The sequence below is a fragment of the Punica granatum genome, chromosome 1 (assembly GCF_007655135.1).
Source record: "Punica granatum isolate Tunisia-2019 chromosome 1, ASM765513v2, whole genome shotgun sequence".
Lineage (NCBI taxonomy): Eukaryota > Viridiplantae > Streptophyta > Magnoliopsida > Myrtales > Lythraceae > Punica > Punica granatum.
In genome coordinates, this window is record NC_045127.1 from 47,394,442 (window position 1) to 47,418,844 (window position 24,403).

At 36.9% G+C, this 24,403-nt stretch overlaps 2 protein-coding genes across 2 annotated transcripts; both read right to left on the reverse strand.

Annotated features, from left to right (window-relative positions):
* Positions 1–5,112: 5,112 nt before the first annotated feature.
* On the reverse strand, positions 5,113–8,273 carry LOC116202886 (deoxyribodipyrimidine photo-lyase). The gene is made up of 9 exons (XM_031534554.1): positions 7,846–8,273; positions 7,179–7,519; positions 6,844–7,084; positions 6,535–6,692; positions 6,375–6,411; positions 6,218–6,276; positions 5,935–6,016; positions 5,769–5,840; positions 5,113–5,461 (listed from the first exon to the last, which is right to left on the reverse strand). Exons 1-9 carry the CDS (start codon positions 8,146–8,148, stop codon positions 5,285–5,287), a joined length of 1,470 nt encoding a protein of 489 aa, XP_031390414.1. The 5' UTR covers positions 8,149–8,273; the 3' UTR covers positions 5,113–5,284.
* Positions 8,274–20,476: 12,203 nt separating this feature from the next.
* Positions 20,477–23,399, reverse strand: LOC116192303. The gene has a single exon (XM_031520820.1). It carries the CDS (start codon positions 23,111–23,113, stop codon positions 20,825–20,827), a length of 2,289 nt encoding a protein of 762 aa, XP_031376680.1. The 5' UTR covers positions 23,114–23,399; the 3' UTR covers positions 20,477–20,824.
* Positions 23,400–24,403: the final 1,004 nt, after the last annotated feature.

Below are 24,403 nucleotides of genomic sequence, written 5' to 3' on the forward strand. Positions count from 1 at the left end.
CAGAAAGAAGTAACAACCATAAATTTACCCATGAACATGAGGATAAGACGGAGAAAAGTGCAGGGTGAGCGCCTCAGTAAGTACACAATGCGACTCTCACTCTTCGGTTCCGTGCCGTGTAAAGGGCGATAAGGCAACGCAGAGCTCGCGTACCTTAAATGATTCCTGGAATGATATTGGCTACCACTTCGGTCCTGTGATTTATCTAATAACATACCATGGGCGGTTATTTTACCTCTGGTATTCATGTATTGGACTTTGTTTTCTTATTATGAAGAATGTAATTTTGCTACCAATTGCTCCCTAGATGTATAATATTGGCCATTGGCCCCATCGCGACTCAATTTATTTTAGGATATCCGCTAGGAATCTCCAGCTAGGTCGTCATTTATAAATATTTCAATTATTTCCGTGGCCGTGTTTTCTGAGACTCATGACAATTGATTATGCGATTTCCGAAGTGAATGGCGAGGTGCTTGGGTTAGGAAAGCTACGGGGGGAAGATAATAATCAACCAAATGCACCGGCTCCTACCAGAAGATGATTGCGAAGTTGGTGTAGTTGCGATGACAGCGGATTCCGAGATATTTTATTTGGTTTTGAGTTTGGTAGCTGAGATTTATAACTAAGATTGCATTGGATAAAACTACGAACCAATAATATAATGACTGTTTATAAGTATCTACTGAAGGTATACAACGGTTGCAGAATTAAATCATGATAAAAGGGTCTTAGTCTAATTGGAGTTTGGGGAGCAATTCATATATTTATAAGCTTTGTGAACGCTCTATCGTCTATTTTCTAAGTAAAATCGCCCTACGCATGGGAGAAAATTTGAAGCCGTGATTAGATTAAATTTGACGGATATGAACATTACTTTTTTTTTTCAGTAAGTTGATAAGTGATTACTTCTACTTATAGAAAAATTCCATTATTCATTAATAAATTCAACGGTTCCGAATTAATATCTTTTGAACACTTTATATATCTTCTTGTGAATTAAGCCAAAATCAATCCTAAGTTTTGTACATGCTATTATTAATTAGCGTATGTTTGTAAAGAATTATATGTATATCATTAATCGATGGCATTTGTTGTAATTTTCTCTTGTAACACAATTAGTATACATCCACCGCTTCTTGTGAGGTTGCCATTAACATCTTAGGCCACCGGTGCCTCACCGAAGTGGTAGTGGCCGGCATTGAGCCAAGAATAAAATCCTAATAAAAGTTATAAATGTTTAATTGGCTCCTACTTAATTGAGTTGTCCATTGATAAAAAAAACAAAAACAAAAAAGAATTTGAAATTTAATATAGAATTTTAGAAAATTTCAGGCCCTAATAATAAATGATCAATTTTTATAGCTAAATATCTCATTCAAAAACTTTTTAAAATTTAATATGGTAAAGGAAACTTTTGTTAATTATAAAAACATTTAATGGCAAAATCTGACTATTAATTTCAATCCATTATAAGGAAAAATAAAAAGAACTTGATTGTGAAAGGCAAAGCACTATTTTCATACATTGATACAGATCTACATATTACTCTCGAGAAAAATTTTCTGCCTCCGCCCCTCAGTCAAAGGCCGCAGGAAGGCCCGATCCAGCCAGCACCTTCTCTATTCATGATTATTTTCTTTTTTCTTTTAATTTTTTTCCAATACTTTTTTTTTTCCTTCTTATGTCTCTTCTAATTTTTATTTCCTGTTGGACCCGCATCAAACGTAATTGTAGGGGACATTTTTCCTCTTTCATTTAGCAGGTAAATGTTCTGAAGAAATAGCTTGGAGGGTACGTAATTAAAGTGCCTCATCCATGATAATTTTGGGGGAGAGAGGTAATTTTTCAGGGAAAAAAATAAAGGGGTCAATCAACCATGCATTTTGGGCTTCCTTCCCCCTTGGGATTATTGGTAATCAAGCAGTTGAAAACTTGAGAGTTGAAACGATGGCTTTATATATTGCCATGAATATTCCAATAATTAATAAGAAGGTTTTATATATTGCCAGCAATTCCAATCATTAATAAGATATAAGAACAATGTATTCACTTGCCACAGCTCATTAAGGCTAATCTGTGCTGTATTGATTCCCATCATATTATGCATAATAATACTTAATTAGTGGCTACGTGCTCATTAATCGACCATATACATATAGGTTTAAGATAAACTCTATCTGTACAATGTGTGTGTGTGTATATATATATATATATATATATATATATGAAGCGTATTTTGACATTTCACTTCACCAGCATGCTACATGGTGAACTCCAACGTATTATAAAACTTCCAGAGTTCTTTGGACCAATAAATTTATTTTAAGATGGAATAACAAGTAGATTGCGGAATTTGGTCTCGAGAATTTTGTATATACATGACTATAATTCCAAATATTGACATGATTAATGTTCGGCCATATTAATTTAACTCTCTCTTTTCCGTAATTCTTTTATTTATTTGATTACTTATTCATGTACATACTGGAGGCTCGTGCCTATTAATATAATTATACACAGTATATGAATTTTTTCTTTTTTTCCTTTTTTTGGCTGGACGTTATGGAGGGCGCTTGAACAGCTAGCCCAAGTTTGTTGGATTGCAGATTGCTTAAGATAAAAGAAATACTATATAATTTTTTTTAATTAGGGTTATTATACTCTCCTAACACCCAACAAATGGCTTGTATATTCTATATATATATATACGCGCGCTCACACAATATAAACTTTTATAGAAAATTGTATTCAAAGAGGACGTGGAAGAGTGAATTGGCGCACCTTATCATTTGGTGATTAATAAGTTTTAGATTTGATAATCATAGTAGGATTACTCGTGTTCTTTTATTAGATATTCGAATTTTTTACTTTATTGTATGATTGTATTAGACTCACGAGTCTTTCTTGTAACCGAATTTTTTTTTTTATATAGAAAATTGTCCAGACATGGTTTTTTAGGAATTGGGTATTAAGTGTGCAGTATAATATTGTTTAATCAAAGTGTAACTTGTCTTCTAAGTCGAGACTCGATGGAGTCTAAAGTGTATTTAATGGTGCTAACACGGGACCTATCATTTGGTATATCGATTTCTTCCAATGATTGGGCTCGAGCTTAGACAGTCATGGTCGAATGAATGATCAGAAAGGCGACTGAAGCCACTCGATTGAGATGTTCCGGAAATATTGGGTCTGTAAGAGAAGGCCGGGAAACTACAACTATTTTACGAACTGGAGCAATCAAACCATACAAGCGCCGGCGCCCGGGCCAAATGTAAAAGGCTCGTGCAAATTTATATTTATAAAACAATTAAAAAAAACTCGGCAAGTGATGTGCTTTTCCAAACTTTCACCTCAAAATTTTTTTTTTGTCTTTTCTTATCTGTTATGTTATATTTTATTTATTACATGTAAGTTCGGTGGACTCCGATCAATTTCTATTTTGTGCTATATTTTGTTTTCGATGTATACCACTTATTATATATAAGTCCGGTTGATACTCCGATCAATTTAGGTTCAATTCAGATCTGTCTATTAAGGGGTCAATCTCAAATCGAGTTAGGTCGGTCCATTTATGGGTCAATTCTGATTAGAGTCGAATTAGGCTATTAAGGAGTCAACTTATCCAAATTGTGAGTCCTTTCCATTCACATAAGACTCGATCTCGAAACTTTATCTAAGAAAAATAAGGGCTGGATCACTTAAATCAACCCATGGTAGCTCCTTTATTTTCTTTTTTCTTTTGCCTTTACCTATCTTTTGCAATATATTTTATTTCCAATGTACACCACCTATTATCTCAGGAAACTCAACGAACCCCGACCAATTCAAATTCAAATCCGGTCGAGTCACTAAGGAGTAAACCTCTCCAAATCGTGGATTCCCTCTACATAGACAAGGCACGAAACGAAACCTTATTTCGAGAGATCAAACACCAAATCATTTGGACTAATCCACATTGATTCCTTTGTTTTATATTTAAAATAATATTTTCTATTTTACAAGAGACAATGGCAAGTGGGATAAGGATTGTTCGCTTTTCAATTTTCTTTGGTTTGACTCAGTGGAGAACAAATAGTAAATTTGGCTCTTAGAAATTTGAATATTATATTCATATATAAAAAAATTGAAAGTAATTATGCCCAAAAGAAAAATATTTAAAAGTGAAACTATTAGCGAACATTTTCTTTTAAGTGATATTGAGCGACAATATATTAAAAGAATCATATTCCCTTATTGGTCCTATCCGTGATATGAGAGCTAGAATGTTAGAAATATTCTTTGTTTAAGTGTTGAGTGAAGATAAAGAAGCATAATCGGAAGAAAGCTCTGATGTTTTGTAGGTTATAATACTTTGTGCTCACGATACGCACGATGATACTCACAATTCTAAAATATTTGTTAAGATATATGTATGCCGCACTTCTATAATATTTATTAAGAGATATGTGTAGGTTGATAGAAAATAAGTTATTGTTATGGAGTTTCTATTATACTGATAAATAAGTACTAAAAAATTTTAAAGTCAATTGAATTAAAGATTGTACGTAATATACATGTTAGTCATCCTAAAATTTGCACTACTGTGGAAAGAAATAGTGACATTAATCAAGGAGATAAGAGAAAGTAAAAGTATAAGAGTAAGAAATTGAAAATTTCGGAGTAATGAACAGCTAGATGCCGCACACACGTTGTAAAGGACAGTTAAGAATTTTAAAAAAATGTAATTTACTAAATATTTATACAGAAACTTTTTTATGAAGGCAATTCTTCTAAAAATTGTTTTTAATATTTATTTGTTAATCAGGGAAAACATTTTATTCTCTAGAAAAAAATATTTAATGCTTCGCAAATGAGGTCTTTTATACGTAATAATTAAGCGTGATCATAATTTAGTTGAAAATAATTAATTACTCAAGTCTCCAAAAGACGATTAATAATGAGTTTGGATTTCCCGAGAAAGCAAAACATGATGGAAGGCCTGTCGCCCAAAGCAACTTCCAGTTGTCTTCTCCAACATTGCTGCAACTGCTTCAGGCTCAAGTTCCTGAGTGAATCTTAATCACTACAGCAAAAATGATCAAAGCAGCTCCCGACCATGAACAACTATTCTTTTTTTTTATCTTTCGGTTTCATTCAAAATGTTATGCTTTTTTTTTTTTTTTGGCGTCCCAATTACAGATACATATTACATATCTTGCATCGAAATAACCATGTCTCCTACAGTTTGGACCAATTCTGGATATTACAGTCACAAAAGAACAGCCTTGACAAGGCTCTGCTGCTAGCTCCGCGATTCCTTCATTGGCTTCTTATCCAAGGAAGCCTCAGCCTTCCTTTTCTTCATTTCACTGACTAACCTCTTGACGTACGAGACGTATCCATCTACATCGAACTTCCTCTTACAACCTGCGTAGTTCATGTACCGTATTTTCCCAAATACAGGCCGCTCTTTCCAACCCTATTATATGCACCCAAATCTGATATTAGACGCTTGGCATAGCAGAACTCCCGTGTCATGTTTAATGCGGTAATGTAGCTGCCCCCATGCCAAACATGACATGAGAGACTGGAAAGAACGGATCATAATAAGAAATCCATGCAACATATTGATACGAGAAGAAGAACATTGTGCTCAATGTGAACAGGTTTAAGCGGATGAAATAGAAATGTCTACAAACTAAAAAGCTGATGCATCTCCCCGGACACAAAAATCATCACCAAATTCAGTAAACAGACTGGGACAGGTGCTGAGTAAAGAGACACACCTGATCATGCACCCCGCATATAGACCACATGCAGCCCACGTACCCATTTGGATCTCTCCCATCTACTTCATACTGCAATACTCGAACATCATTTGAAATTGAGCAACGGAAGCACTTTAAAATCTTCGATTCCTATCTACCCGATCAGAAGTTGATTCTGGCATACCTTATCATTTAAATAGATACATATTTCAAGGGCTTCCTCAGGTCCTTTAGTCCACTCAAGAATCTTCTTCGCCCAATACATCCTGCAAATAGAATTAGAAAATTTGCATCGCCAAAAACGAATCGAATAAATTGAAGTTTGCTGCAACACAAAGAACGTTTAAAAAGCTCCAACTCATTAGCAAGCCATGTAGTGCATGAGCTAAACTAAAATTCCCTCGAGCTTTCACAGGCAAAAGCCAGAAACAAGGGAAAGTGTTTAAATTGTTAGGGAAATCACTTGCCGCATAAAACCATGCATCTTCCCATAATGCACCATCTCCAACTGAGAAGCATTCCACAGCTGAATCATCACGAAGCATATCCAGGATTTGATTAGATTAAGCAACTAAAATATAAAGGAAAACAAACAGAAGTGATTTCGTCCATAATACAACTTACAGGATCAGCTGTTTGAGCTTTCTCCAGCTGCTCCCTCCTGCGGAATCACCATTTGGATCAAAGTTTAGAATCTCGGAAGCAAACTTAAACAGAACCCATTCCCATGTTTCACAGTAAAATATACACAACAAAAGAAGCTAGAAGGCATAAATATACACACGTGTAAACATGTTCTCTCTCGTCATTGGCATGTTCCAGCAAGCTCTTCCTTGCCCATTCCCATGCCCCCTTTAGAGAATCGTAATGAGGCTGATAGAAACAGTAGTTGTCAGCGAGTTCCCTCCTCACAATCAGCTCCTCAAGGAACGTATCAACAGCCTTTGGAAGCGCAAGTAACAATTCCGGAAATACAAATGAAGTTATAAATCACTCGGCAGCATGAAAAAGAGCATGCATAAGGTGAAAACGCCCTAACTAACAAAAGGATATCTACGATCTTATGAAATCCAACACATATGATCTTACAAACCTGAGAATAAAGTTGTCTCACTCTTTTTGCCTCTAAAGCACACCTCTGTGCAGATATCTGCCCAAAATGGAGATAAGGAGATAGTCCGGAGAGGGCACGCGGTTTCAACGGATTGTTTCTATCACTAGAATAGTTTTTCAACCTCTTCGTCAAAAACCCGTTCTCCTTTCCTTTCAGTAATTCAAGAGCAGCACTTTCACCGGGAATACACCAGTCAAGCTCTGGGACATCTGCCCCTTTGCTAGGCACATGAAGTCCAGACAACTGAAATTAAAACCATAGCAAAAACATCTGAAATTTCATAATTAAGAAAAAGGGTGTGAGTTGAGACTAACCTGATGACTTGGGCAATGAGACTATCCCAGTCAATCAGCCGACTAGAACCATCCCATTTTTTATCTGGGGGTTGGAGGATCGGGAAATCAATTAGGTACTGGGGAAGCAATTTAGTGATCTTCCCCCGAATTGTTTTAGCACTGTACTCCAACTTATCAGACGCCACCCAAATAGGGACCACATTGTGGGCATCAACTTCATGGATTGACACCCGATCACTGACTCTGGAACAGATTACCTCCTTGCACTTGCGGATTTGACGTAGAGGGGTAAAATCTGTAACCAAAAGTGAAGCCCCACATTCTTTAAGAAAATTCGGGATAGTGTCTTCGGCTTCTCCCTAGATGATTTAATCCACATAAATATGAGTCATCGAGACACAGCAACATTCATTTCCTCAGTAGCAGAATCAACTAATAGAGATACTTTGCATCGAAATCTCTCACGGCATAAAATAAGAACATGACGATCACGGCAGAAAGTGCAAAGAAGCAGATGTCAAATTCTCAAATGAGCTCTTGTCATGACCCGAATTCGGCATATCTAACATACTCCAACAACAAGTTCTCAGCTTCTATTCGCGGGAAATGAGGATAAGATGCAACGCAGACCCGTAAAATAGAAAGGGCGTCCTTTATCTTGCGGTGCGAAGATTCTCGAAGTTACCTGAAACAAGAAAAATGGGATCTTGAGAGTTTCTTCGATGTCTCTTTGCAGCTGCTTCAGCCCTCTCAGCATGAACCCAAGCTGCCGGGCTCTTGCCCCCAGAAACTGGTCGAACAGATTAAACGCCACTGCCACCGGCACATTTGCCCTGTTGGCCTGATCGACGGCGTGGATCAAGGCCCAGTTGTCCCTCACCCGCTGATCCCTGAACATCCAGTACACGACCGGCCCTCCCTCTGCCGGCCCCGACCCCGTCTTCAGGGCCCTGAACCTGCCCGGATGCACGGCTACGGAAGCGGCCATGAACGTGCCTTTTGGCTCCGCTGACGTTGGTGACTGCTGGAAATGAAAGTGTTCGATGGTTTGTCTCTGTGGGTTGCGATCTGAAGAGCAAGAGGGAAATGGAGGGAACTCCGAGCAGTTAGTGACAGTTGAAGTTGTGGTTTCTGAACTCTCTACGTGGCCCGGACAGGAAGCTGAAACGTGGAACGGGTCTGAATTTCGGCAGCTTGGGCTCCCTCTTTGGGCCTATTGCGAAGTAGGCCCGGGTTAAATGGGCCTCTCCCTAGGCCCATTAGAAAGTAGTGAGCAGCTCTTCCCCCCGGTAAGTTTATAATCAACAAGTTGCACGAGCCTTTTTTTTTTTTCCGGGTAAGTAAAAGACGGGGCACGGGCCTTTTACATTTGGCCCGAGTGCCGGTGATCGTATAGTTTGATTGGTCGAGTTCGTAAAATAGTTGTAGTTTCCCGGCCTTCTCTTAGAAATCCGATATCCCCGGAACATCTTAATCGAGTGGCTTCAGTCGCCTTTCTGATAATTCGGCAAGGACTATTTAAGTTCGGGCCCAATCATTGGAAGAAATCGATATACCAAAAGACAGGTCCCTTGTCAGCACCACTAAATACACTTTAGACTCCACGGAGTCGACTTAAAGACAAGTTACCCTTTGATTAAACAATAAACAAAATATATTATACTGCGCCCTCAATACCCAATTCCAAAAAAATCATGTGCTGGACTTGACAATTTTCTATAAAATCCTTTTTTCAGTTATACAATTATACATTGTAGTAGAAACTCCAATTCCTCATAAATGGTTATGGGTAGCCCCATCACGAGTATCGAACCTGAAACCTATTGATTATCTGACAAGAGCGTACGTCGCTATGTAATACCCAATTTGATAGAATTTTCTATAAAATTTTATATTATATATATATATATATATGTTATACAGGCCATGTGTTGGGTGTTAGGAGAGTATAATAACCCTAATTGGAAAAAAAATTATATGGTATTTCTTTTATCTTAAGCAATCTGCAATCCAATAAACTTGGGCTGTTCATGCGCCCAACAACCTCCATATACTGTATTTATATTAATAGGCACGAGCCCCTAGTACATGAATAAGTAATCATATAATAAATAAAAGAATTGTGGAAAAGGAGAGAGAGTTAAATTAACATGGCCAAATAATCATGTCCATATATGGAAGTGTTGTCACTTGAAATCTTAGTCATGTATATAAAAATTAGATTCTCGGGACCAAAATCCGCAATTCATTTGTCACTCCATCTTAAAATATATATCTTCTGGTGCAACAAACTTTAAAAGAGGCTTATAATATATCGGCATTCATCATGCGGCATGTTGGTGAAGTGAAATATCAAGATATGCTTCATGTATATACATGCGTCAAGATATAGCTTATTTTAAACCTATATGTGAACGGTCGACTAATGAGCACGTAGCCACTAATTAAGTCGAATTATTATAATGCATAAAATGATGGGAATCGATATAGCACAGACTAATCTTAATGAGCTGTGGCAACTGAATACATTGATGTTCTTAATGATTGGAATATCGGTGCCAACTTATACAACCATGAGTTTCAACGTTCGAGTTTTCAACTGCTGATTACCAATAATGTCAAGGGCGATTGACTTTTACCCTCCAAATTATTCTTGAGGAACATTTATTACTGGCTAAACTCTGAATAAAGTATCCCCCTCTTGTTACGTTTCCAGTTGAACTTAATGGAATTTGATGCGGGTTCATAAATTTTTTGCCGGTGATGATATATATACATATATATATATGTATATATATCTGTATCAACATAGCATATAAATGAAATTATGTTTAGTGTTTTTTTATGCCTTTCACAATCAATTCCTTTCTACTTTTCCTTATAATGTATTGAAATTAATAGCCAGATTTTGGAATCCTTAATATTAGGTAGATTTCATTTCTAATTATTTACAATTAACAAAAATTATATATTTAAATTACAAAAATTTCTTTCACTGTACTAAATTTTAATAAGTTTTTGGATGAGATATTCGATTACAAAAAATGGCAATTTAATATTAGTGTCTGGAATTTTCTAAAATTCTAAGTTAAATTGCAAATTCTTTTCCTATCAATGGACAACTCAATTAAGTAGGAGCAAATTAAACATTCCTAACCAACAAAAGTATTGGTTGAGTGGTAAACAGCTCACCCCCGTAAGGAGGAGAATACAAGTTCAAACCCCGGGAAGCACACTTGTTGGGAGGGAGAATAACATTTAATACTCGATCTCCTGACTGGATTAGTCATATCTCATTGGGCTCTAGATACCAAGGTACACACCGAAAAAAAAATTAAACATTCCTAACTTTTATTACAACTTTATTTTTGGCTCCGTGCTAGCCACGATCACTCCGGTGAGGTTCCGATAGCCTAAGAGGTTAATGGCAACCTCGCACGTGGCAGTGCATGTATACTAATTGTGTTACAAGAGAAAATTACAACAAATGCCATCGATTAATCCCATGCAAATAAGCACTAATATAGTATCGTGTACCAAACTTAGGATTGGTTTTGGCTTGCTTCACAAGAAGATATATAAAGTGTTCAAAAGATATTAATTCAGATTTGTTGAATTTATTAATGAATAATGGAATTTTTGTATAAGCAGAAATAATCTCTTATCAATATACTGAAGAAAATAATGTTTTTATCCGTCAAATTTAAGCTAAACCATTGTTCCAAATTTTCTCCCATACATAGGGTGATTCTACTTTGAAAATAGACAATAAAGTGTTCATAAAACTTTTAAACGTATGAATCGCCCCCCAAACTCCAATCTGACCAAGACCCTTTTATCATGAATTAATTCTGCTCGCGTTGCATACCTTCGGTAGACACTAAAACAATTGTGAGATTATATAACTAGTTTATAGATTTATCCAATGCAATCTTAGTTATAAATTCTAGCTACCAACCTCAAAACAAACAAAAATATCTCAGAATCCGTTGTCATCGCATCGGCACCAATTTCCCAATCATCTTCCGGCCATAATAGTCCACTTGGTTGATTATTATTTTCCCCATAGCTTTCCTAATCCAATTAGCACATCGCTATTCACTTCGAACACCGCATGGTTAATTGTCTTGTCTGAACAGAAACGAACACAGAATTAAAATTTTTAATAAACGCAACCTAACTGGAGATTCCTTGCGGATATCTTAAAATAAAATGAGTTGCGATGGTGCCAATGGCCAATATTTGTGCACATAGGGAGCAATTAGTAGCAAAACTACTTTCTTCAGAATAAGAAAACAAAACCCAATACATGAATACCAGAAGTAAAATAACCGCCCATGGTATTAGGGCTCATTAATCTTGATAAAATAATAATTAAATGTGACCTAATCTACACCTACCCCTCTATTATCTCCACTAAATAAAAACTACCTTATTTTCAAGGAATGTTGACCCCAACACTAATTGAGTTTAATCATTAATTATTTTGCTATTTGGTTTTTATTAACATTGTGAGGGCCTTGTCATGTGTTCCTTGTGCTGTTCGGGAGAGGGGTGCCCCTTGAGAATGATATGTCAACGATCTTAAAGTGTATTTGTTTCAACTTAATTAAATAAATATTTAAAAGTTAGAAAGAAAATAAATGAGAGGAGAATGAAAAGATGAGATATGAATGTCTAAACTATTTAATCATTAAGTACAAAAATTTAATCCAATAGAATAAATCATTTTTTACTTATTGCGTGCCTTTAATTCCTCAAAACACATCTCCTCATCTTTATCAATTCTCTCACCTTTTTATATATTTCTTTTTTTAATTAATTAAATACTTAATTTTAAATATTTAATTTATCAAACGTGACCTTACACTAAGGCTAACCTCACCATGTGGCGTCACAATGAGTGTGGGATACGTCAAGTGTGTACGGACAAGACGGTATCCTATGACATATCAAATAGAATGTGACCACGTAACAGATACTTGGCCAATCAATGTCATCTGACTCATCTCAGACTACAGTCAGAGGGCATTTTTGTCAAACCAGGTTTGGATATACAGATCCATTGGCAGAATGTCATGAATTTCTTTCTTGTTCTTTTTCTTTTTTTTTCAGTAGAATGCAATTTTTTTTTATGGGTAGTCGTACAACTTCTTTCATGTACTGTGTATAATATCTGTGGTTGGATTAACTTTTTCGTGGTATAGATTATACCATAAAATCTAGTATATTGCTATTCAGAAGAAAAAAAGAAAATGAACCTAGTATATTGCTATCGGACGTTACCACAGGTGTATAACAGTATTTTTCCACTTCATATATCAGTCATATATCTCTATTTCTTATCTCGATAATTTACTAATGAATTTTTTATTCAAAAATTTTAGCAAAGATATTTGTTACTATTATAAAAGTAAGCTCAATGTTTGACAATTGACATCTTCATTTTTTGCTACGACATATGGTAAAGGAAAAATAGATTTTGGGATAAATCACGTAAAAACTTATGAACTTCCGATTCGGCTCTCATATGTATTATGTTCTCGTTTATTCACCATGAAATCACGAACTTTGATTTTGATTTCAGATCAATCGTAATGTTGGACCAGTGATTTGCTAACATGGTGCTTTATCAACAAATTAAAAATGAAATAATAAATGTAAAAATTAATTAGAAACATAGAAAATTTAAAAAAAAATCCAAACCCTTGGCTGCCATGTAAACAAATTATGAGAAATCTAAAAATATGATAGACGTGAAACTGAAATAAAATTCATGATTTTACTGTGAAAATAATTTGTGATAGATATGAAACATGATTGAAGGTTCTTATTTTACAAGTATTTTGTCCTAAATATTAACAAATTAAAATACAAAGTCAATTGAGAATAGCAACTACCAAATTAATGATGGAAAATAATATTAAAAGAAGTTTCTCTTAGAATCAAAAGAAAGAATACATATATATTTTAATAAACTTGGGCCTCGGTCCCTTAATTCACCAAGAAAACTTGTCCAATAACACAAAATACAGAATTGTAATTTTTAATTCATTATAAAATGACTAAAGATATTATATAATCAATTAATTAAAATAAACCTAAAACACTTCTAATACAATCCGAGAAGTCTCCAAATATTTCTCTCTCTATATATATATATACATATATGCATATATAGAGAGAGTATTTATTAATTGAAAATGCGTCTAATAAAACAAAACAATATACATAGCATTTGTTAATTAAAAAAGTGTAACAAAAAGAAAAAGTAGTGAGCATAGCCTACACAGTTCTACTCCCTTCCACAGTCTAGAAAATCATATACAACTTTATAAGTATTAGACTGATAAATTGATGATGGATCGATGGATTGATTCAATGCCATTGGCTCCAAAAAAATATTTTCTCATGAGGAACAAGAGAATCGAAGTTCTGATCATATGAACGTAATAAGTAACGAAATTTGGTGGGGGGAAATTCAAGCAAATTTTAACGTGTTCATGTATTCTATGCCTTAATTAAAATTTGATGTTTTTCTTCCGGTTTTGTTGTTCTATTTAGGAACGAACATCAAGCAAAAGAAAAATCATAGAGATTGATTCGCTTGATTGTTTGCATGATGAAAATGTCTAAACTAAGTTTATAAAGATTCATCGTCCAAGCAAAAGTATATGAACAAACAAAAATTCACCAAAAAAGGAGATGTGTCATCGTCTATAAATGAATAGGTTTCTATAAGAGGATTAAAGGTTTATTCTCATAATTGGGATGATTTGTATCCTTTCATTTAATTTTTTTCATTTCTTAATACTAGATTCATTACCTCCCATATGACCAAATAAAAAAAAAAGTTTCACCATAAATATCCTTCAAGTAAAAGTATAGAGCAAAAATAAATATTACAAATATGCATATGAAACGCTGTGTTTTTCCCATTAATTTTATTAAACAAATTTTATTACACATTAGGAAAAATCCAGTCCCGTCACTTTACATTTTCTAATTCATTATTGGCAAATTTCCTTATAGGTCAATATTCAATGGCTAGCTAGGCTCAAGATGGTACCGAATATTGTTTCAGGGAAATTATAGCATGATCTTGTATCAGCTGACATATGACCATCACAGCCGTCCATCCGCAGGATCCACGCATAATGAACGGTCGTGATCCCAGTATCACCTGATATCGGGTCATGCTAGACCCTCCGATTACTTAATCATGTGTCCAAATTGATGGGAAAAAAGTATTTAGGACAAGCGGAAACTTTTTTTATATTTCTTTTCATAAATATTAAAAATTTACTGACTAGATTTATTGAAAAATGTTTTGCAGTCACGGAACGTTTCCCTATATAATATCTTATCAAACTTAAAAGGAAAAAAAAGAAGGAAATGCCAAGTTGATGGATTTTTAATCTTTTCAACAGGCAATAGTATATAAAAATTTTCAATAATTTTAAAAAAGAAAGAAACTATTTACCGTACTAGAAATGGCAAGTACTTGCAAAAAAAATTGAATTGGAAAGATAATTAGACCTTGGCCATAAAGAAATAGATAATAAAACCCAATTATTCATAAAAACAACTTGAATAATTTTTTTTGGGACAAATCAATTGCATATATTGATGTTTGCGATGGTGGGGATCACCATACCTCAAAAACATAATTAATAATGTATAAAGTTTGTATAAATAAATCATGATATGAATGGACCATAAATGGGACACGTGCCTCGATTACTTATCGCCCTCTATTTCAATGGCATAATAATTATCAAGGACAACTTAAAGAAATAAGACTGGCTAGCCAATGATAAAATGAAAATATATATATATATATATATATATATATATATATATATTCTTCAAAAGAGACATCAGATGTCACTAGCTTTGTTACGGCTCCATAACCAACAGCCGAGCTAGTTTCTTCACGCTAGATAGGAAATCTTTTGAGCAATATTTTTGCTGACAAAAATTTATACCACTTTTAATATGTCATCTGTAATTGCCCACAGATTAAAAAAAAACAGAGAGAGAGAACCTCTAATTGACAAAGATTGTGTCGATAAGTATCATAATTAGGGGAAAATCTTGAATGAGCTAATCAATATAATAGTTGTAATTGGAAAAGTTTATGGCACAATATTGGCATGGTTTATACCATTCATATGTTTGCTATATTCTGATGGATTATTTTTCATGTCATGTAATGAAAATAAGATTGTTGAAGAGTTTTCTGCATAGCTAGACCATCAAATCATGCCTCGAACTTCTTCTCAATCTTCATGTAGGAGAAATTCACCTTGTCAAACTCTTCCTTCGTAATTGAGAAGTTCAAAAAGCCCATCAAATGTAAAACCCTTTTCATTGCCTCCCCTTTTCAAAAATTACAAAAGCCATCAAAAAGCGACATTGCAGGAATAGTGAAGCCATCATACACATACCTTTTACCCAGCAACGTTTGACTTCTTGTGACATTTATATCTGCCTTTAACTTTAAGTTACCCATCTAGCTACCCCATAAATTAAAAGGTCCTATTTATAAGCTTTCACGATACATACATGCATATATATGTACTTCTGGAACTGGGGCACAGTGAATATAAGATTTTAATTCAAATTTAGAATTGACTGATAGAGGCCCACAGTTTATTTTTTATCATTGATTGATATTAGTGTGTGAATTATAGTTTTGGTTGAACTCCATTTCCCACTATCTGTCTCCTAATTTTTGGTATGACAGGGAAATGATACCAAATATCATGTCCCCCTTACACTTTAAATACAAAAGTAATAAATCACAGTGGCACAGGATTTAAATGGGGTCATCTGTAATTATTGTTTATAATTCTTAGTGATAAGTAGCTAACCCGGGAGAATTTAGTATAGTGGTTAGCCAGTGGTTGAGTGTTGGAATATAAGCGGTCGGCATAATAGTAATACTATTAGGCTATTTTGTAGAGTGAAACTGTGGAAAGGAAGTTCGATTTCTTAGTTGTTAGCCCCAAAAAATATATATGAGGGACATTCACTAGCACGACGTTTTCTAGGTTTTTTTAGGAATCTATGGAGACGTAAATGATGAACAACAAAAAAAATCACGGGTGCTGAAAATAAGTATGCACTTGAAAATTGATCTTATTCTTTGGGGGTTACAGGAGATGACAGGATTATAATGGTTATAGGTATGATGAGCAATTAGGACATACACATAAAGCAAAGTTTTGGTGGTTGGTTGATAGAACATAAAGTAGGTCTTTTTTTTCTTTTGTGACATTTCAAAGAGGGAGAGGGAGCTTCTTGGCCATAATTAGAGCCAAAGGAATATTAACAACACTGTGTGAAACAGGTTAAAATAGTTCAATTGGCATCAAACACACAAAGTTCATTCTTTTCAAATGATTCTCATGTACGTAGCATTATCAGCTATGGATGTGCATCCTATCTTCATGTCCGACATAGGATGAAAGGCATATCACCGTCTAACACATAATTTTGATCACTTGATAAGATGCCCTTGCTAAAGGGAAGATCAAGGATCGAGTCCCCCTGGACGCATAAATATTACTTATCAAGGGGGGAAAAAAAAACATAGTTCTGGTCATGATCGCTTGAAAGTTGAAATTCTATTCCGTAGTATTATGGATAATGTGACCACTTAATCAAGAATATTGAGGAGTATATGTTATAGTTAACAAGACTATGATAAATGGGCATATTACAGGGTACCTGCTTTTATCTGATAATTAAATAAAAGTTTCAGATTTGATTAGCATTAATAAAACTATTTGTGTCCTTTTTATTTACCTTTTCATTTATTTGTATTAGGGTCACAATCCTTCTTTTTTTTCTATAAGGTAGGCACATGAATCTTATACAATTAATTAAAAATCCTAATAATTAATAAATGGATTCGGGTAGTTCCACCAAATATTAAACCTGGAAGTTTTTAATTATCAGACGAGGGTATGTGTTGTTGCACTACACCCTCTTTTGATACTCATAATCATTCTTTATAACTAAAAAATAACAAGATACCCAGGAAAAAAAAGGATTACAAAAAGAAAAATAGCTAAATATGGTGAGAGATTTGCTGGTAACTCTTTGTTTTTTTTAATAGTTAATAAGGCATATGCATGAAGGTAAAATTATAACATGGGAAATAAATAAGCATGAAAAATTTTAATCAAATACAAAATCTCTTTTTTTAAAGTGAAAATGTACGTTATTGTACTAAATCTTGTTTCTCAGATTCTTCGTATTAATCTAGAACGAGATCGACTATCGTCGACCTCCTATATATATATATATATACTGATCATGACTTATTATTTCCTATCATGTATCATCCCCTTTAGCAAAAGCTTCATTTGTGGGAATTATTGAGCATATATACCATGCTGGTGAAATTCTTGCCTCTCTAGCTTAGCCCAGAGAGAGAGAGAGAGAGAGTGGTTGGTGAGAAGTCATGTATTGAATTTGTAGAGGGGAAGGCCCCTTGCCGACAAGAATTTCTGTCTCTCCACTAATAATATGTATGTAATTCTCGTTGAACCCCACTTAACTTTCTTTCCCACCCCTCTTTTTAACCTTTTCTTTCCACTCGATTATTAATTAAAGCGGCCTGGAGAGGAGAGTAGTATGATCGAGTGTATTATAGAGATTTCACGTTTATTTTCTTAAAATAAAATTTCGAGTTAAATATTGTGAATGGAGAAATTCACATTGCAAGAACTTTATCCCTTAGTAAACCGATCCGAGTCAAACTAGATTAGTCGGGATTCATTGGGTGTTCAGTTACCGCGTTACACGTCGAAGTATAATTGATGAATGTATTGCATAATTTGTCACCTTTTATTCACTGTTCTTTCTTGCCCGGCAGGAAGGATTTCTAGTTTATATATTCGATTTATATATAATGCAAATTGAACCGAGAGAGAGAGAGAGAGAGAGAGAGAGTGAATCCATTATTAGGTTTGATCATTCTTCCACGAGCTTGAATGATGAGGGCAACAATGGACCACTTCAACCGATGCATTAACAACATGGCATCGGCCTTCTTGAAAATATATACAGTTGATGGGGTTGCAGGTTAATTTTGTGCTGCTGGCCCGGAGAAAATTATCGCGAATGCCGCTTATGTGCCTGGTAGTTGATTCTCACAGCGTCTTGTCATTCCCACGTCAAAAACTTCCTCAAACTGTATATCTATGTGAAGTAAACATGCAGTAAAGCCGTGGTTTAGGTTTGAATTTGAAAAACAACGTTCTTGTTGTTTGTATAGGAAAATAACATGTCAATTCATATATGTGTGTGTGTGTGTGTGTGTGTGCGCGCGCGTGTGTGTAGCAGATCTAATTAGGTTACCCGATACAATTCTTGTGGTGGTTGATGCCGACAGTTCTTTTATAATTTTCTCGCAATTATGGGGGCAGCCATTTCCAATTGACTCTCTTGCATGGACGTCACGAGCTTTTGGAATGTTTTAAAAGAGAAGTTACCCTTAAAAAACACCCCCAAATAAAATATATCAAAAGAAATCTCGAAAGAAATGAGAAACAAGCTTTTTTTTTTAATTATAATAATGTATAATGAAATTAACGAGATCAGGAGATACTTAAGTGATCTCCCCATTAATCTATGGTGATTTCTAGCTAGTATTGGGGGCTCTCCCATGTAATGTCTGATACATCTTCTGATTAAAAAATATTAATACCGCAACAATCCCCTTTAACTTGAAATAAAGAGATTTTAGATATAAGTTTTATTTAAGAAACTAATTTATATTCTTTTTCATTTTCGTTTTCTCCTAGTTCTTACTAAAATCAGGTACCTTCTTTATGATCGAATGATACGTTTTATTTGCAGTTCTAGATTTCCCTTTTAAAGTTAAATCTCAAAGTCTTGAAATGCACTAACAGGAAATTCTATATCATGACCGAATAAAGTGGCTCAACATATACACGGTTCAAATCTTACATATGGAGAAAGGACGAGACCATTTTCACATATTATGTTGTGTGACACAACGTGCGTATATATAGTCATTCATGTCGGTCTCGACGTTGTTCTACCGGGTGAGCTAGCAACGGTGATTTCTCCCGTGTAGATTTCTCTTTGGATGAACAGTCGAAAAGGTCCCAGTCAAAACAATTTGAGCAATCCGAGCTAGTTCTATGCCTATGGTGTGGCCCTCTGCATGAAGACAGTAAATTTTGGAAACGCACCGAGGCAGGCACATTTATAGTCATAGTTACGGTCAGATCGAGACAACAATTCCCATTTATTCAACGACCTCCTCATCACCTCTGATGGTGCCCCGCCCCTCTCCCCACTGCCAATAAAATCTTTGTCGTCGAAGAACCCCAATAATCTATCATCTTCTTCCCTTTTGTTTTTCTCTTTATTTTTTTCAATGAGCGTTGTGATATTTAAAAATTTAAATAATTTCAACTAATTCAGTTTAAACATAATTGATTAATTAAATAATAAACCTCTCTCCTAATCGTAAATTTTTTTTAATTTATAAAATTCAAATTCAAAACTTTAATTGGAACTTCTTCTTCTTCCTTTTTTTCTTCTGTAACTTATTTTCACCTAAAACACACGGCACATTTCTCATGTTAATCTAAGACCCAACATGTCCCAATCGAGGTAGCTAGAGTAGGAACTTTCTTCATTTTACATAGCCCCATCAGCCACGAGCACCTGAGTGAACGCAATTGTAGTACGATCTTGGATATTGGCTCATCTATTCAGGGAACTCGACGCTATCCGAACGACACGTTTATCTTTTGCATGAAAAATTGATCATTTCCTAGGAACATATATATATATATATATGAATATAATTGTTTTCTTCACGGGATTATATAATGTTATCTATATTCGTATGACAAACGTAATATGTGCATGGTAAAGGAAATGATATAGATATGAATCATATGATAGTTTATTAATCATAAAAATGAAAACGACATCAAACGTACATAGAGAGTAAGCTTAATGTCCATGAGTTTGGAGATACGCACGCAAACACAATTGCCAGGGAAATTAAATCTTTTTTTTTTTTCGGTGGTCGAAATTTAATGCAATTTAATAAAAGTTGACTTCAGATTATCCCGTTGACCTTGGGATGACTGTCTTCGGCAGAAAGCTCACGGCTTTGGGTATGATAACCTCATCAATTAGTTTCCGGAGAAACAAAATATGATCGGAACAAATCGATACTCGAATATAAATTAATCTTGATCAGTACGAGGTAGTAACGGGTTCAAATTTGGAGTTGAGTAAATTAAACGTGGGAAAAATGTCAAAAACCTTCCCCTTGATAATTATGTCGACACATGAATCTATCGAAATTGCTGGACGAGCAAAAGAAATTTACAAGAACGATCCTCTCTGTTCTACGAATTTAATTGATTTCCTCCGTTAATTCTCCGCAAAAGCTTGGGTACACAAATCAAGCTTTATAAAGAGAGACTCCCACAAATTCTCTAATCAAAATTAATTAAGGCAACTACACAATAATAAAGAGAAGGGCCTAAAATTAAAAGGAAAAATTAAAGAAAAGAATTCAATAAATCCTACTGATTTTAGGGCGGTGATGCTCTCATGGAGTTGTTTAGGGAGGAGGGGGAAAGAATTTGTAACTCAATTTACTGGGATGCATCCACTAGGACCTCGTTCAGCACGTCGTCCTCGCCGTTTGCTAACCCGAATAGCTCCGCATCCTTGTCCTCGGCGCTTGAGGAGTCCCTCCTCTCGAACTTGGAATGAGCCGCGACGAATATCAGCTTCTGCGCGCGCTCGAGGCCGGTAGGCCCGTGGGATGAGGATACCCACCTAGCATAGGACGAGGAGTGGAGCCTGAACCCGCAGGACGCTGCCCGGAGGAAGATGAGCCGAACCGCGACCTTCCCCAGGGACTTGAACTCGCTGAGGTGCGTCTCCCAGACAAGCCGCCTGCTCTGTGGGTTCACTATCCTCAGCTTCCCTGTGACAGGGTCCCGCTCCTTCATCTGGACTGCCCGGGCATAGACGGGATCGAGGCCCACGGTCCGCCACTTCATGAGCTCCATCAGGGCAATGTGGGCATCGTCCCTTGACACGAGTCGCGTGATGAGCCTGTCGACGTCTTTCTCTTGCTCGGGGGTCAGGCATTTGAAGGGCGGGAGGTATGAATTCCCGCTGGTATCCCTGACCAGATAGAGCGGGTCAAGGACAAAGGCCGCGGCCCATGCGGGATGATAATTCTTCCTGAACCGCCTCTCGACAGCCTTCTCAACCGGCCCCTCCGATATTCGGAACTTCATGCACCACTCCTTGACCTTATTCCTAAGCTCCTCCCATAGAGGAAGGCATTGCCCCACCAACGGTCTCTCCGCCTCGATCTCTTGGGCCATGTCCTTAATCAGCTTAATCAAAGACTGAACCGCCTCTAATTCGTTCCAGAACCCCACATCCCGAACCATCTCCGACACCTCCCCAGCGGCCTGATCCTCGATGAATGCTACCTTGTTCGACTCATCCAGTAGTGCCAGCTGCACTGCCCGAGCAGACCCCAGAACATCCTCGAACATCAAGAACGCTGGCGGCCCGAAGTCCTTACTCAACCCATCCAGATTTTTACTGTTATTGCGAGGCGGAAGTCTGAGCAGCCCAGAACCGTGCCCGTACTCCTGCAGCTGGTACTTGTGGAAGCTCTTCCGAATCCGGGAATTCTCGTTCACGAACCTCGCAAGCTTAAAGCAGTTCCTCGTGACGGACTCAAAAAGAGGAAGCTCCTTACTAAAGTCTTTGATCAAACTGCTAATCCCCTGAAGCTGACAGGGCAGATTGACCAACCCAGGGTTCCGGTCCTCTAAGTTCCTCAACGCCTTGCCCTTGAACTTGTCAGCTACTATCCCAACGCATCGTTGCGGAGAATTCCCGCAAATGCCTGTGATTGAGTCCCATAAAATCTCCTCTGCGTAGTTGGAACTCGCCGATCCTGTGACGAAAACTGCCTTCCGGTACAAGCTGGTCCCATTGGGGAGGTTCAGGGTGACATTTACTAGACCGTCCTCGCCCTTCCACCCCTCGGAAGCGATCTGGAAGAACATGGCGTCTCTGATTCGGGCCTCCGACTCGAGCCTCGCCTCTTCGTACTTGGCGTCCAGCCGGGGCCCCGCAAAGTCGCGCTTGGAGACTGGGGGCAGCCCGACTTGATTGAGGAAAGACCGGAACTTGGGGTGCTCGAGGTTCGAGATGGAGACGGACCCGCCGGAGTCGAAGACCCAGTCGGCAAGGTAGTCGAGGGCGAAGTCAACCTGGGCCTTGGTGAGGGCTGGAGCCGGCGGCCGGGGGGTGATTTTGGGGCTCTTGAGCTTCTTCACGCTGTCCTCCAGCAAGGCAAGTGCCCCAAGATCGTCCTTGCCGCCAGAGAGGACCAATTGGTGGTGCTGGTGCTGCGGCGGGGCAGCCGGCGAGACCGAAACGGCCTCGAGGGGTGGAGCCCGGCCGGATCCTGTGTTGCTGCGCTTGCGGGAAGGGGGGTGCTGCCTGTGGGGCGGCTGCGGGGGAGGAACAGGAGAGACAGCAGAGATGGGGTTAGGGGAGGAGGCGAAGTTGGGGCAGGTCCCGCGCCTGAGGTGCTCGGAGGCGGTGCGAGAGGGGTTGGAGGCGGAGAAGACGGAGTCGCAGAGGGAGCACCGGAGCCTCACGGCCTTGGGGAGGCCGGTGTCGGTGGAGTGGACCAGGACGGGCTCGAGGTGGGCCCAGTACCAGGCGCCTTTCCCCCTTATGGCCTTGGTACGGACCATGACGAGGGCCTCGTACCGCTTGTTGGCGGCCTTGGCGGAGAGCTCATCGGCGGAGATTGAGTCCAGGGGAGCAGCCGGCGGCGTCGGCGGAGGCTGTGACGTGGGGTTGGTGGGTGTCGCGGCGTTGGTAGCTGGAGCTGCCATTCGAGTCTGAATTCCGGGGACACACTGTGCTTCCTCTAGTAGTTCCACAGCAGCTGCATTTATATCAGAAAAGGAGGGGCCGGAGCCAGCTGCCGGATGATAAGTTTCCGGCGGGACTGTGCCATCATGGTGCTGGACCGGCGATCTGGGTGGTGAGAGAGAGAGAGACGGGGTTTGGAGTTATTTGGGCTGATTGGCCAGTCAATAAAGGTTTTGAAAAGTTTGAGAGAGAGAGAGGAAGCGGAGGGTAGGGAGAAAATGAGGCAGACATGAAAGAAGGAGAGTAGAGGGGCTCGTGTTGTTTTTTAAAGTGTAATAATAATAATAATAATTTTTATCTGTTTTATGTTTTGGAGTTTGGATAGACCGATATGTTTATTTACAAAATTAAATTAAATTAAATTTTTTTTCTCAATTCAACAATACAATTATTATTTTTTTTTTTTTTTCAAATTCTCTCTTATATTTTTATCTATTATTACAATTAATTTTTTAATAATAAATTTTCTCAACTATTCAAATTTTTTTTCTCAATTTCAATATTTTTTTCTTCAATTTAACAATACAATCATTATTTTTTTATTTTCTTCTTCAAATTCTTTTACATATTTTTTCCAACTACTTTTGTCTTTATTTTCTCAAATCAAACTAAATCAAATTAAATCAAACTTAATTTCGTTACCAAACGCGTATCTTTTTAATAATAATAATAATAAACTGAAAATATTGTTAAGTAAAGTTTCCCGAGTCTCGTGAAGGATAAAGTCTTCTATGTACGTAACAATGTACCATGTGACAATATCAAAATTTTAATTTTTATTTTCTTCAAATTCTTTTACATATTTTTTCCAACTACTTTTGTCTTTATCTTCTCAAATCAAACATAATTAAATTAAATCAAACTTAACTTCGTTACCAAACACGTATCTTTTTAATAATAATAATAAACTAAAAATATTGTTAAGTAAAGTATCATGAGTCTTGTGAAGGATAAAGTCTTCTATGTAACAATGTACCACGTGATAATATCACAAATCAATAAGAGTTTGTCAGTTCTTCTTAATTTTTATTAAGGGTGTGCGGATCCGGGTACCTTGTTTTTTTCACGGTACCCAGACCCTACCTTATAGAGAACATATTTCAAGATTTTGAAACCACACCCTAACATGTTAGCACATGTGACTTTTTCTCTTTTTTTTTCTCATCACAATAAATGAAATGAATAATTAAAATCCAAAAAATCTCATTCATAATCATGCAAAACAGATAAATGTTGACATAGATTAATCG

Bases quoted from the DNA above. Each gene is read 5' to 3' on its own strand.
- LOC116202886 (XM_031534554.1), bottom strand. From the start codon at position 8,148: ATGGCCGCTTCCGTAGCCGTGCATCCGGGCAGGTTCAGGGCCCTGAAG. The intron at 6,017-6,217 runs GCAAGTGATTTC...TTCTATTTGCAG, and splicing joins AAGATGCATGGTTTTATGCG to GATGTATTGGGCGAAGAAGA. The intron at 5,841-5,934 runs GTATGCCAGAAT...CGAGTATTGCAG, and splicing joins GTATCTATTTAAATGATAAG to TATGAAGTAGATGGGAGAGA.
- LOC116192303 (XM_031520820.1), bottom strand. From the start codon at position 23,113: ATGGCAGCTCCAGCTACCAACGCCGCGACACCCACCAACCCCACGTCA.